This window comes from Pempheris klunzingeri, chromosome 19, assembly GCF_042242105.1.
Source record: "Pempheris klunzingeri isolate RE-2024b chromosome 19, fPemKlu1.hap1, whole genome shotgun sequence".
NCBI classification, from domain to species: domain Eukaryota; kingdom Metazoa; phylum Chordata; class Actinopteri; order Acropomatiformes; family Pempheridae; genus Pempheris; species Pempheris klunzingeri.
This window is the reverse complement of record NC_092030.1, coordinates 5,845,703-5,859,180: the sequence shown is the minus strand read 5'-3', so window position 1 is coordinate 5,859,180 and position 13,478 is coordinate 5,845,703. Positions and strand designations below refer to the sequence as shown.

The 13,478-nt window shown below is 39.8% G+C and overlaps 1 protein-coding gene across 2 annotated transcripts; it reads right to left on the bottom strand.

Annotated features, from left to right (window-relative positions):
- Nucleotides 1–6,598: 6,598 nt before the first annotated feature.
- Nucleotides 6,599–10,871, bottom strand: gfi1b (growth factor independent 1B transcription repressor). Of its 2 annotated transcripts, XM_070850626.1 has the most exons (8): nucleotides 10,736–10,871; nucleotides 10,204–10,304; nucleotides 9,742–9,909; nucleotides 9,418–9,647; nucleotides 9,143–9,280; nucleotides 7,644–7,809; nucleotides 7,003–7,189; nucleotides 6,599–6,905 (listed from the first exon to the last, which is right to left on the bottom strand). In XM_070850626.1, the coding sequence occupies exons 2-7, from the start codon at nucleotides 10,295–10,297 to the stop codon at nucleotides 7,011–7,013; spliced, it is 975 nt and encodes a 324-aa protein (XP_070706727.1). In that variant the 5' UTR covers nucleotides 10,298–10,304; nucleotides 10,736–10,871; the 3' UTR covers nucleotides 6,599–6,905; nucleotides 7,003–7,010. The 2 variants fall into 2 exon arrangements, with proteins under 2 accessions (XP_070706727.1, XP_070706726.1); XM_070850625.1 differs by having other exon boundaries at nucleotides 6,599–7,189.
- Between the last annotated feature and the right edge of the window lie 2,607 nt (nucleotides 10,872–13,478).

The following is a 13,478-nucleotide window of genomic DNA, read 5'->3' as shown; positions in this document are numbered from 1 at the left end:
CCACATGATGGCGTTGAAATCCAAATAAAATGCACTTGAGGAGGGAAATTCTCTGGCTGTGTGGGAATGATGGACGTCTCCTCCAAAGAAGTTAAAACACTACGACATGCATCCTCTTCAGTCCATGTGAATGATCTGTCTATGAATTATTAGATTTACACTGATGATTCAGCATCTTAACATCTTAACTAAACGTTTCCTTTGAATTGTCAGAAGGAGACAGCTACTGTTGTCAGAGGGACCTCAGCAAAGAGGATTTGTGTGCTGTCCCTCCCAGAAACTGTCAACAGACTGTCATCCCCTCAGAGAAGAAAGAAGACTCTGAAGAAACAGTGTATGTTTACCAAGTTATTTAAGATGCTGTAAAGGCAATTGTAGTCTGATGTGACACCGTGTTTACTTTGATTCTAGTTAGTCCTCTTTTCTCATGCCTTTAAGGGAGTACAAGGCTTAACACAGGATTTTTGACAATGTGGGCCTACAGCCATCCCATATACGCTTTTTCTGAATCTCCCTTTGAGTTGGAGGATTCGAATGTCATTACATTTTATTTGATCTTGTTATTATTTAACAAACAGTATGACATTTTGGTGAGATCATTTTTAGAATTTTCTCGTGTTAAATGTGAAATGATGCAACTTGAAGTGCAAAATGACTGAAAAGTCTGCTGGAATGGTGCGTTCATGTGCAGCTGTAGAGAGTGGGAAAATAACTTGCCTATGTGGAGGTCAGATCGAGAATGCAGTGCTGTTTTTGATGCCATCCAGCAACTACAGAGTTGTCTAAGTCACATTGCATCTTGTTTATTTCATACATCTAGAAATAAAGCATACACGCAGACAACAAATAGACATTATTGTTTAAGATAGGCGTATAGGATCTCTTAACCAGCAACCAGTGGGACTGGTGACCACATGAAGAGGCTCAAAAGTCCTACCCTCACAGTGGGGTTGCCAGTTTTGAGCACTGGCACACATGTAACTCTGAACATAATCCATGTGTGTCCTGGATGTGTTGGTTTGTAGCTTGTTTAAAGGAAATAAGACACCGTTCTCTGACAGTGTGTTTATTGATGTGTGGATATGCTAACAGTGTAAATGAGAGATAACTTCCACCTTTGAAAGAATCAGGTTTACCCTGAAGAACAGACTCGAGGACCTCAGGAAACTTTGAGCACCTTTCATCGGTTTTGTGGGAGAAGTCCATATCATGGTGGGAGGGACATCAGGAGGAGGGGGCAGATGGTACCCAAGGCTCTGACTGACAATCTGTTGTGTGTTGTGGTGAAGGAAGGATTTTGACGATCTTTCTTTTTCTGTCTTTCTTTCCTCTCTTTCTCTAGGGGGCCCTCGTCCATCGGATATTCCTCCAGCTCTCTGTGCTATCTGAGCGGAGGGCCTGTCCACTCCTCCCTGTTGCAGCCGTTACAGTGTGGGGAAACCATGATAAGGTTATCAGTAAGTCTCCACCACCCGGCTTAACTCTGACAGAGCCTGGTGCCCTCAGATTTCACCCCCCTTCTCCCACTCACTCTGACTTCTCACTCAGCATGTCCTCTCTCCTGTCATCCCTTCCCTCAGCTTCTGTACCTCTGACCTCTGGACCTGCAGCTGACTGCTTGTCACTTAAAAAAAGCTTTTTTGCCATATTTGGATGTGTGATGTAGCCATTAGGCCACACCCAGGAAGCTCACACACTTTCTGTAGGCAAAACGACACATTATTATCGGTGGATGTTTTAACTGCGCTCTTGGAATTTATTCGACCGGTGGCTGTGATGTGAAAATCTGCACACCACTGTCATGATACTACACAAGCATTACATTTTTAATTCGATGCAATTCTCAAAAGGCTGAAAACATCTACAGTACAGTGGACCAGTGGTTCTCAACCATTTTGGCACGTCACCCTGAACAAAAGCAATGTTAACTTGTGACCTTCAGTGTTGGTTTGTGTTCTATGACCAAGATGATAATAATAATGATGAGAATAATTTTTAGAGGCCTGAAAATGAAAAATTGTCCAGTAATAATCCAGTCATGCTGTGTGGCTGTACTTCAGCACAGTATTGCTTAGATTTAAATGCTAAAGTCAGTGTGCAAACATTGTCAGAGTGACAATGCAAACATGCTGATGTCTAGCAGCTCATGTTCACAACCTTACTTTAGCGTGTTAAAACACAGAGTACAGCTGAGGCTTATGGGAAGGTCATTATTCAGAATTCATCCTCTGTGGACCATGAACTGCTGACATATCTAACTGAACACATCAGACAAATATGTCGATAAACTAATCTATTGCAACAAAATAAAGCGCATTTTGTGTGGAATTAATGTAAGAAGGGCTGTCTGGCCCTCTTTGCTTGATGTCAAAGAGTTCACAGCTCATTAAACGTCACAATTTTAAAAAAGTGAGACAAGTTGGCAAATTGTTTTATTTTACTGTTTCCTGCATTAGAGTGTTGAGGCTTTAACTTGAAAGCATCAGGCCATGTTGCATACTTGTAAAGTAGATAATTAAATCCCAGAAAAAGCAACCACAGGAAATGATCATCATAACTCTTGTACAGCTTTTTCTATGCCTCATCAACACACTTATCTATGGGACATGCTGGACCACAACACAATGTCACTGGCAATCAAATAGTATCACACCCCCACACTGCGTTACGGCAGCGGATGTGATCATACAGCATCTTCCTGCGTCCAGTCACACAGAGGAAATCTGCTGACAGTTTATTTATCTATTGGAATAATTCCTTCTGTCTTGAAAACAAAGTGATGGAATACTGGCATGTCATTCAACAATGACTTTACAAAGACATTTCTAAAGCTTCCCTGTGAACGTTTATGTTCTACATCACTTTCAACAGCAAAACTTCTCAAACCTCTTTCTGCTGATTGACTTCAAGCCTTTATGCTCATCACTCAACTTATTTCTTCACTTAATCTTTTTTTGCAATCACATTTAATCAAATGCCGGATTTTGTTTCCAAATCGATATTCTATATAAAATTACACTACAATCATTTGTGAAATACACAAACATTTTGTCATTCTAGTAAAAATAGCCACACATTTCCTCGCCTCTTTTCTGTGCTGCTGTAACATAAAATGCAAAAAAATGAATTTGACAAAATAATGATGATAATTTAGTTTTTGTTTTAAAAATCCAGACATAGCCTGGACTCAAATTTCACATTGTTTACACAATTACAATTGGCTACATGTGTTATTTCATATTTTCTCTTTGTGTAATGTTTGTATAACGTTCAACTTCATGAAGGGCAGTTTCCATTCTTGGTCCCAACCCTTGTAATTTTAGATGTTTGCCCTGATTTTATGCAAAGAGAGGACAGGTTTTTGTTTCAAAGGTTGTAATAAACACTGAAAATGATGAAAGACAATATTTTGAATTCCAAATTGCTGAAACAGCCAACATGGAATTTGAACAGTCCAATTGTTTCCAAAACTACATGTCTGTGACAGGAACAAGTTTTCTTTTGTTTTGAAGAAAATTATGGGAAATGGAATAAGTTTTATAAAACTTTTGTGGAGGACTTGACGGGCCGTCTCCACTCAGGTTTCAGGTGACACACCACGAGGCTACACAATTTGACACTCATTGCATGAAAACAGTTGGCTGATCCCTGATCACAACAAGCTGCACAATAGATGTACTTTTAGCTGCAGGCACCAGCTTTATGGTTCAATCTGTTGGTTGACCAACTGTTCACTTACTTTCTGACACATTATTATCGGTGGTCAACCCATTTGTAACGGGTCCACAAAAATTTCCCACCGTTTGGCGGCCACAGTTTTTGCACCAGCAGGCTGAAATTTGCCGATGACAAGTGGATGTGTGTGTGTGTGTGTGTGTGAAGGTGTGTGTTCATGTGGTTTATTCCAAAATGGTGCATAACATTCAAACACATTCACATAAATGGCCACACTTTGTAGAAACACACACACACATAGACATTTTCATTGATGATAGTTTGCCCCTCCCCTTTACTTTAGCCACGCCCTTCCATAACACGTGGCGTAGACTCTTAGACATCACTACACTTAGCATCGAGTAGTTTTTGTTCACTTTCTTTGGCCAAATATATATATACTGTATAGAGAGAATTTCGCATTCAAACAAGCACATCCGATTTTGCGTCACAACAATACAATTGTCTCAAAAAGATTAAATTACTTCATATACATTTATATGCATTTGCGCAAAGTTAACAGTATTGTGCAACACAATAAAAGTGCCCTTTAAAATGTTATGCATTTGCTGTGCAGCCCAACACTACTAATTAGCAATCAAATGTTGGCAAAAGGTTTGTTTTGTTCTACATTTTTAACTAAGCTTTACTCCACAATGGCTCCTATAATTTGCCATTGAGGTCAAGTGTTTGTGAAGTTGTGTGTGTGTGTGTGTGCGTGTGAATCCATGCACACGTAGATGCATTAGTGTACATACTTGCAGCTATTAAGAATTCACGCTTGTTTGCGTATGTGCTGGCATCTGTGTGGGACTAGTAGTGTGGCAAAATCCATACAGAAGAACAAGAATAAGAAGAAGTATGTTGAATAGCTATAGTGCACCTTGTGCTTTGCACTGCCAGCACACTAATAAAGGCTCCCATAACATTTCTGATCCAACAGGGAGAGAGTGGCCATTCTTGGGGATCTCCCGCTCTGCCTTCCATGAATGTGTCATCGATGCCTCGGGCGTGTTCAGCCATCCTTCCGTTTCAGCACAGTACTGGCCAGGGTTCATTTGCATAGAGCCAATTTGCAAGACAAATCCCAGCTCGGTGCCCCATTTCTTTGCCAGGTATGTGTGTGTTTGTGTGTGTTCGTGTGACAGAGAGCATTGGGATTGGGGTATGTTGGTTTAGAGAGTCAGCACTGATGTTTGAGGCTTGAATTTGTCATTTGTTGGTTGGTGCTGGATGGAACACATTTGGTCTGATTCTAGTGTCAGATCATACTGTTACTTCACTGGTCACTGTCACACTGTAAACAGTAGGCAGAAACTGTTCCGAGGTGAAGCTCAGTGAGAGCTGAACAGTTAGACAGAAAGTCAAATAAATTTGCAACTTGAAGGATACCACAACACCTCAGGCAACACATATGCAAATGAACAAGGGCTGAATAACCACATAAACACCACCAGCACAGCCCTTGTCTGCTGCTTCGTCTCTCCGACACACAAAGCTTTTCACACCTGTACACCAGCGATGGAATGTTTCCCCTGCATGAGGACTTACACGCTTTCTTCATTTTCTCCCGTTTTTCCCCAGGCTACCTCCGCAGCGCCACCCCTCCCCTTTCAGGACCCATGTCCTGTTTGTTTAGTCCCTCCCATGATGATCCCCTTTCTCTCTGTCTCTTTTCTGTTGGTTACCTGTGCAGGATTTTGATTTGCTCTGTGTCCTCTTACCAGGATGCAGCAGCTACTGAGGCGGGTCTAACTGTTGTGGAGGATAAAAACGGACCCTGTTGCCCTGGTAATATCAACATATTTTGCATGAAGACCTCAGATTTGTTTGCCAGACAGTAAGCATTCATGCCTCCTCTCTTCCCTGCACAGACACTGATTTTTGCAGCAGTTACCAACATAAATGAATCCATTTAGGCGCTTTTGGTGAAATTATGACCCCATTTTTTAATTTCTGCCTCTAAGTAATTTCAAATCTCATTTTGGATCCATTAAGTGAGAAAAATGTGTTACATGATGTTACATCAGCAGTTGGTCTAATTTAAATCTTTAAAACTTTTTTTTTTTTTACTAATTCTGAGTACATTTCATCCAGTCAGATTTAAAAGGCCCAGGTTATGATCTGATTTGCCTCAAGCAGCTTAATGTCCTAACAGGTTTCATGTTTGAGGAAGGTGAGTCTTCGTTAGAGCTGTCATTTGTTTGTTGAAGTAAATCCAACAGGCTAACTGGGTGTGGTGACAGTTGACTAAGTAATCAATCCCTTTTCCACAGCCTCTTATTAATCCCTGTATCCCGTGAGGCTCAATGCACTGTGGGGGCAGAGCAGCTCCATTGGATGTATGCAAGGGTGTGTGGCCAAAATTCATCATGGTCTAACTGACAGTTTGTGTAATACTGATTTCTTACTGAGATTATGGAGTTGTTTTTGCATCTCATATAATATGGAAGGAAAGCAAGGAAGCTGCAGAGCAACAAACAGAAGGAATTACATCATTTCGGGACCGATGACTTTCCTTCATCGGCTTTCTAGTTGACTCTCAGGAAAGAATAGCTCTCTGGTCTCGGATTTGCATGTTGTTCCAGGAGTGTTATTTGAATGCGGGATTACTCCATTACATACGATCTCTGGTCCTGCAAAAGATTTTCAGCTGAGGGTACAGTCAGTCACATAATTCTACATCCTGCTCAGACAGGAAAGTGACTCAGAAAAACACACAGAATGACCCGAACAGGGAGAAAAAGTGTGCTCACAGTGTCGTCTTAGACAAACAGTGTGCATGTATTTAGCCTGAGGTGCACAGGTGTGTATATTCTATTTCACTTTGCATGTCTTTATTCCAACAGAACAACCAAAGATTTTCCTTCTCAGTTCAACCTTTATTTCAATTGAAAGCATTCATCAACTCACACACAGACTCCAGCCAATATACAATACATTTCTCAAGCACACTTTGTATTATAATAAATTATATAAAGCAAAAAAATAATGTTCCTGATGTTTTTGGCATTTGTTTTTCAAATGCCAAAAAAAATGTTTGAATCAATGTGACATGAGCTCCTCCACAAGCAAACACTTCTTTCAAAGATAACTTCCAATATATTAACTAATACATTTGAATCAACTGCTCAAGTTCTTCTTCATTATTCACAGCTTCCTTTTCCTTGCACTACATCTGCAAAAGCCATCTGAAATTAACAGACATCGAAATTGCATTAATATCAGCTCATTGTTTAAATAGAAATTGATTGTATGAACACTTTCAACTCTTAAAGTTTCAGCGACCATGCTCTTCACTTCATGCCGTGCTGGCTCTCGTGGTGCCGGCGGAGATCCACCTTTCGTTGGAAGCCTTTGGAACAAATGTCACATCCAAATGGTTTGAAGCCTGTGTGTTTCCTGCTGTGGGTGATCAGGTTGGAGCTTTGGCTGAAAGCTTTACCACACACTTGGCATTTGTGGGGTTTTTCCCCTACAAAATAAAACACACACACACAAAACACGATGACAAATCCACATCATCAAATAATTTTCAAATGATTTGCTTAATAGAGTTGTAGTTTCCTTTCCACTGCTTCTCAAGAAACCAGTTTGTCATCCCTTCCAAGTGTTTTTACCAGAAAGATAACATTTGCATATGGATGAAGAATCGTGCTATTGTTCAGATTTGTCAAACATTTATTGGCAACAGCATAGACTTCCTTTTACAGAACCAGCAGGAAAGCCAGATATGCAAATACACAGGATATTTGCTTAAGTTTCTTTTTCTGATTTATCAGTAGTTATATTACTCCTGGAAACAGTTCCTGCATGGTGCATCGGGTAAGCCGATGATTAGGAGGAGCCATGGACATTTTCATGTTGTATCTCTGCTCAAACGATAAAAGAAAATATGGCCACCTGTTGTAAAGCGCACTGTGACTTACCGGTGTGAATGTAAGTGTGTTTCTTCATGTCGGACTTCTGGTGGAACCTCTTGCCGCAGTACTGGCAGGGGTAAGGCCTCGTGTCCGAGTGGATGAGCAGGTGTGTGGAGAGAGTGGAGGAGCGCTTGAATGTTTTGCCACACATCTTGCACTCGAAGCTTTTTTCCTGATGAAAGACACAAAAAGTATAAAAAGTTTTACGCAATCATCAACACGTCTGCAGGAGGTCGGAGAAGAAGAAACAGCCTTTGATAAAATAATCGCAGCACAGGGTTCATTTAGTACCTGTTAGGGTGCTTTCAATCTACATCAGCAGATGGAGTTTAGTGTCACAGAATTGTTGATCTTCAAAATTACATTTTTGTCTGAGTTGAAGTTTTAAATCTCAACTTTTAAGCTACCAAAGTCCTTATAGTGCTCAGAAAAACATGGAATTTTGAAATGTGTAAATGCACATTTTCATCTCAACTTGACAAAAACTGTGCTGTGGAAGATCATGCAATATGACTGAAAGTTCCACAACAGCTATTAAACTGACCTTGTGGTGAAATTATTTGGTCAGACAAACTAAAAAACCTAATCCTGGGATTTAGACAAACTGACTCACATTTTTATGAAATTACCATAAATTTATAAACTTGTACCATTTTGTAGTTATGGCTAACTTATTCTTGATTGAACTTGTCTGATCCACATACTGAAAGAACAGAAGAGGTGAATTTCCAGTGATAAGATAATATATGAGCGTCTTCAGCACCTTCTATAGAATACCAGCCACAAGCAAATCATTTTCCGGTAAGTTCAGTCACATGTGTAATTTAACATGAAAGCTTTAGGCACCAAAACTACTTGGTTAGATTTAGGTCAAGAGTATGGTTTGCGTTCAAATATGTACATTATAAAGACATGAAGCAGACTGAAGTAATGCACAACATAAGTTATGTTCTGTGCGTAACGTAACGTCTGTCTTAAGTTATTTAAAATCTCTCTGGTGATGCACTGATATTGTTTCTCAACCATCTTGACTTTTTCTAACAGAAAGCTGTCGCTCTACACCTGCTCCATTAGGTTGTTTTATCAAGCTGGTCGTTTCAACGGTTGTTTCTCGACAGTCTATCAATGTGTAGGAGGAGCTAACCACAACCTACGCTGAGTAAAAGTCTAATTATATTGAAATTCTAAATAACAGTGACAGTCACTTCAACAGATAGAAAATAACCCTGACGACATCGTGTGTTACAAACTGGACGCATTGAGATTGAAAAATGTGTGATGTGTGCAGCAGGGGAAAGTCTGATGACTGCAGTTGCATCATGGGAAGTGTGGAAACTTGACCCATACTGGAGATTAAAAGTCTGAATGTCTCTTTAACTTTTACCTTCTTTTCTGTAGCTTGCAAGTCATCAAACGTTCTAAAAAGTGCAATACTAACTCAGTATCCCGTTAAATTCAAGTAGCTTATAATGCTCTGTGCTGTGTGTTGGGAGTCGTTGGTATACCTGAGAGTGGACGTTCATGTGCTGCTCCAGACTGACGGCGTGGCCAAAAGTTTTCCTGCAGATGTTGCAGCCAAAAGGTCTTGTTCCACTGTGCGACCTCCTGACGTGGACCTCCAGTCCGTGGGACGTTGAGAACACCTAAAGCACAGTTGGTCCATTTACGGAGGTGGCTGACAAATTCAGCTACATTTCCAGCTGATAACAGATACAGTCGGACACATTTACGTTTTACATATTGCCTCGATGAAGTTGCTTGATGAGATTATGGTGCGCACCTTGTCGCAGGTGATGCAGTGGTAGGTGTTGGAGGAGGGGGAGTAGTGCGTGCTGCAGTCCAGAGGCTGCTCAGGCTGTGGACTGCGGCTGATGTGGCTGCCGTACAGACTGCTGGCGTGTTGCAGCACTGTTGGGCTGAAACTCATCTGACGGAGCTCGTAGGAGGAGGACACAGGCTCCCAGGCGTACGTGGGCTTGTAGTAAGAAGGGAATCCTGCCATATGTGGCTCTGAAGGCACACAGACACAAAGAAATCATGTCCTGTCTGATTAAAAGCATAACGGTAGAAGAAATAAATGGAGAAAAGTGCACTGGCAGCTCACCATTTAGGTAGTATGGCTGTGTGGGAGCCACAGGGGGTCTGGTCGGCTCTGGGCGAGCAGAGATGGAGCATTCGAGCTCTGCCTCCTCCTTCTCAAACAAGCAGCTGTCTGGAGGGGACTCCGACTGAGGTCTGTCTGGAGAGTCTGTGCTCTGAACCTCTGCCGGGACTTCAACAAATCCACAACAAATAAAAAGTGTGATTCAGTCAAGCAAAAGATGCAAGATGGCAAGAGATTATCCTGCAGTTCCTCTTGGAGGACGTTTTATGTTACCAGAAAACACCTAAGCAACAGTAAGCCTGGTGTTCATTACCAGCTTATATATGTGACTCTTACATGTCCTTTTAAAAATCTGCCTGCAAATTCATGCAAGTCTTTCCAACACAGCTTTAAAATAACGGCGTATATAACTGATGATGATGATGATGATGAGGATGAGGAGGTCTTTCCTTCCAGTCTCACCTGGACATATGGGGGCCTTCGGCTCGTCTTCATACGATCGGTGAAAATTAGAGGACGCGTACCTTTTGTTCTTCACCAGAAATGACCGGGGCATGTTGGTCCTGCGCCCACAAGAAAAGAAATTCGTTAGCGACACAATTAGGCCTGAAAGATATTTTTGGAACAAACTAATAAAATATCGATCAAGCTCCAAATTATGTTTAAAAAAAAAATGTCACCACGGGCGTTTAAATGTAACATCTTTGAGCCGCTTTTGCATTTGATTTGACTTAAACAGTAATCTGCTATCATTTAATTAGAATAGAATAGAATAGAATTGTAGCCATATATTAAACTCACTCATTGATTACATTAAATTCAATTGATTTGCTCTCTACTGTCCGACAGGCCCACAGACTGTGTTCACCACACTGGGGATGTTTTCACAGTTAAAGTGGTTCCATCATTAGAGGAAAAGTCAGACATGTCGGTAAAAGTCTCTCTCTCGCTGGTTGACACTTTATTATGTGTTTTACAATCAGCAGACACTCACCGTTAACTGAGCAGAGTCCCGTCCAACCTAACAACAGTTTCCTCCTTCCGTGGAAATGAAGAGGAGGAAAAATGCGCCGTGAAATCCTTTCCTAAAAGTCAGAAAAGCAAAGCAGCGTAAAGCCATCACACTTGTTGCTCTTTCTTTTTCTCCCCTCCCTGATTTTCAATCAGATAATTTCGCAGGAGAATCTGACTGTGGTTTCAACCAATGAAAAGGCCAACCTGCAAGTGGAAATTTGCGTACACACACACACACACACACACACAAACACACACACACACACAAACACACACAGGGCCTCTGCTGAACCTGGAACAGTTATACAAAACACCCAGTGCTCCGGGGAAAATGAAATTTTAAGTTAATAAATAATAAAGTAATAAATAAACTAGGGTTAATTTATTTATTTACATCCACCTGCTTATTTGATCTCAGAAGGGCAATTATAGATACATATACATTTATACAAAAAAAAAAGAGGAAAGTATTTCACACATAAAATCCGCATCACAATGTTTGATGTACAGGATTTTAGGCGGTGTGTGTGGCTATGCTGTGTGCAAGATTTAAATGTCCTAAAGATCATGTGGAACTGCAGCACCTCCGCATCACACACACACACACACACACACACACACACACACACCAAAACACACACCAAACCAGTCTGGGAGATTTACACTGTCTGTATTTATTAAAGCGTATCGATATTCTGACACGACAGATTTGTCCTCTGGTGCTTTAGTGTCTCACATGGAGAAGATAGCAGGAGTTTTCAGAAAATAATATCAGCTTGTCAAGTCCTTTGAAAACAATCCAGTTACAGAGTCAAGAATCATTTCGAAGAAGGGGAGAGGATTTTATATGAGGAAGTGCAAGTGCGACATCTTGTGGACAAAGTTAGCACTTTAAATTAGAGACATGACTTTTAGATTGAGCTCATACAAGACTGTTGCATTTTGACCATTTGCAGAATACAAACTTCCAGGGATTCAATCATCAAACTTTCTGTATGGAGAAATAAACAGCACTCACTGTGTAAACTTGGTTTTACCGCAGCAGCCGATACAGAAGCACGTGGAGCCTTAAGGCGCCCGGTGATCCAACTCTGGGTGGCAGACCAGGGGGCTCCTCTGGGTCTGTCTCTGCAGGCTCAGTATATATGAATTAGTTAAAGATGGGAAATGAACATTGTTTGTGTTCAAAAGCATCACATTACTGAAGTAAACAAACATGGAACAGCCACAGACGGCAGTGTAAGTCCATGTGTCATTCTGTCAATGAAAACAGTGTGATTGTTTTTAGTATTATTATCCACTGGATGTTGTAACTAAGTATAATATAATATAATATAATATAATATAATATAATATAATATAATATAATATAATATAATATAATATAATATAATATAATATAATATAATATAATATAATATAATATAATATAATATAACATAACATAACATAACATAACATAACATCACACCACATCACATCACATCATATCATATCATATCATATAGCATAATATAATATATTATAATAGAATATAATAGAATGTTAGCTTATGACTGTCTTTGTATTTAAACTACTTAAATATTAAAGTTAAAAGGAGCCATACAAAGAATACAGTGTTTATATCACTTTTCTGTGTTTGCTGCTGTTACTTACACTGCCCATAGGTAGAGCAGGGCTGTATTAACACACACACACACACACTCAGCAGCCAAGCCCACTGACCAAAGTGTGCTTAAATGAAGTTGATATGAGGCTGGTTAAAGCGTCTGAGGGCCTCTGAAACTTCACCAATAAGGCTGCCTGTGTCTGTTTGTTTGTTATTCTGCTCTGTTTGTGATTATATTTGTTCCTGTTGTATCTATTCAATGGTAACTGTTGCTGTGAAAGACAATGCATGCTCAGCCAACATACCCTGTAGTTATAAATCACGGTGAAGCATAACTAATATCCCATTAGATATGGGATACAAAACAGGAAAGTCCCTGTTAAACATCGACCACACTGGACACTACATAGATCGAAGCTACTTTCATTCCATAGTGTACATGTCATAACATCAGCAGTCAAGTTTGTAGTGTACTACTATTTGCACTTTCTGGTTGATATTGATTGTAAAGTTTCTAGTTTACTTTGGCTTTCTAAGTCTTATTTTGCTCACTTATTGATACATAATGTCAGCCAGACAACTTAATCAGAACAGCATCCATATAGAAAGAGACTGCAGGTATTTTTCACAATGACAATAATGCAGCAACATGTTGAAAGATGTTGAGTATTGAGTCAGTATTGAGTGTATGGAAGCCCATTTCAAATGGCAGATGTTACAAATGGTAAGAATAATATTCCTCTTTGTAGGACAGAGTTCTGAGATAGCAAGTCACAATTTTGACTTTTATATGAATAAGTCATAATCATGACAATGTAAGTTAGAATTTTGACTTTTTAAATTAAAATTGTTGTGTCAAAAATATATTTAAGTAAATTAATTTTAAAAATGTAAGTTTTTTCTCGTAAGTCTGACTCAAACAATAAAGTTAGAAATAAAACTAACAGCACTAACTATGACTTATTGTATGATAATTCTGTTCTCTTGTGTCAATGATTTTTGATTTTCTTCCCCATTCCCAAATGTGCATCTGTTTTATTTTATTTTTCTTCTGGTGTTTAATGATCTTCCATATCGATCTCCTGACCACTTGCAAAATAAAATAAAAAAAAAT